Source organism: Propithecus coquereli, unplaced genomic scaffold (genome assembly GCF_000956105.1).
Source record: "Propithecus coquereli isolate 6110/MARCELLA unplaced genomic scaffold, Pcoq_1.0 Scaffold155, whole genome shotgun sequence".
Lineage (NCBI taxonomy): Eukaryota > Metazoa > Chordata > Mammalia > Primates > Indriidae > Propithecus > Propithecus coquereli.
In genome coordinates, this window is record NW_012139969.1 from 4,859,907 (window position 1) to 4,860,349 (window position 443).

A 443-nucleotide genomic window follows, 5' to 3' on the forward strand; every position below is an offset into this window, starting at 1 on the left:
AGAAGGGAGATAGAAATTCGGGATGCAATTGAAAAATAACTGATGTATTGTGTAATACTGCTTTCTCTTCTTTTTTCCTTCCTTCTTTAGAAAATCTTACTAATATAGTATGCCATGTTTATTTTCTTCCTTTTTGTAGCATGCAGCAGATTGGAATAAGTATGATGACCGCTTGATGAAAGCAGCAGAAAGGGGAGATGTAGAAAAAGTGTCCTCAATCCTTGCTAAAAAGGGGGTCAATCCAGGCAAACTAGATGTGGAAGGCAGATCTGCGTGAGTATTACTGACACTAAAAGCTCATCGAAGGGAGTTTGGGTAGAACCTCGGGATACAAATGAAATTTGTGAATTGTGGTTATCAACTTTTTTATTTAGAAAGTCTTCACCAAAACCTGCACTGTAGAATCTTTCAAACTAATAATTGCTCTCAATTTAACAGATATT

General features: G+C 36.1%; 1 protein-coding gene across 1 annotated transcript in view; it reads left to right on the forward strand.

Annotated features, from left to right (window-relative positions):
- Positions 1-145: 145 nt before the first annotated feature.
- The window catches only part of UACA (uveal autoantigen with coiled-coil domains and ankyrin repeats), a 54,637-nt gene continuing 54,339 nt past the window's right edge, over positions 146-443 (forward strand). The window contains exon 1 of the mRNA XM_012640558.1: positions 146-273. Within this exon, the coding sequence (XP_012496012.1) occupies positions 176-273 (98 nt within the window). The 5' untranslated portion in view covers positions 146-175. The remainder of the gene's footprint in view (positions 274-443) is intronic.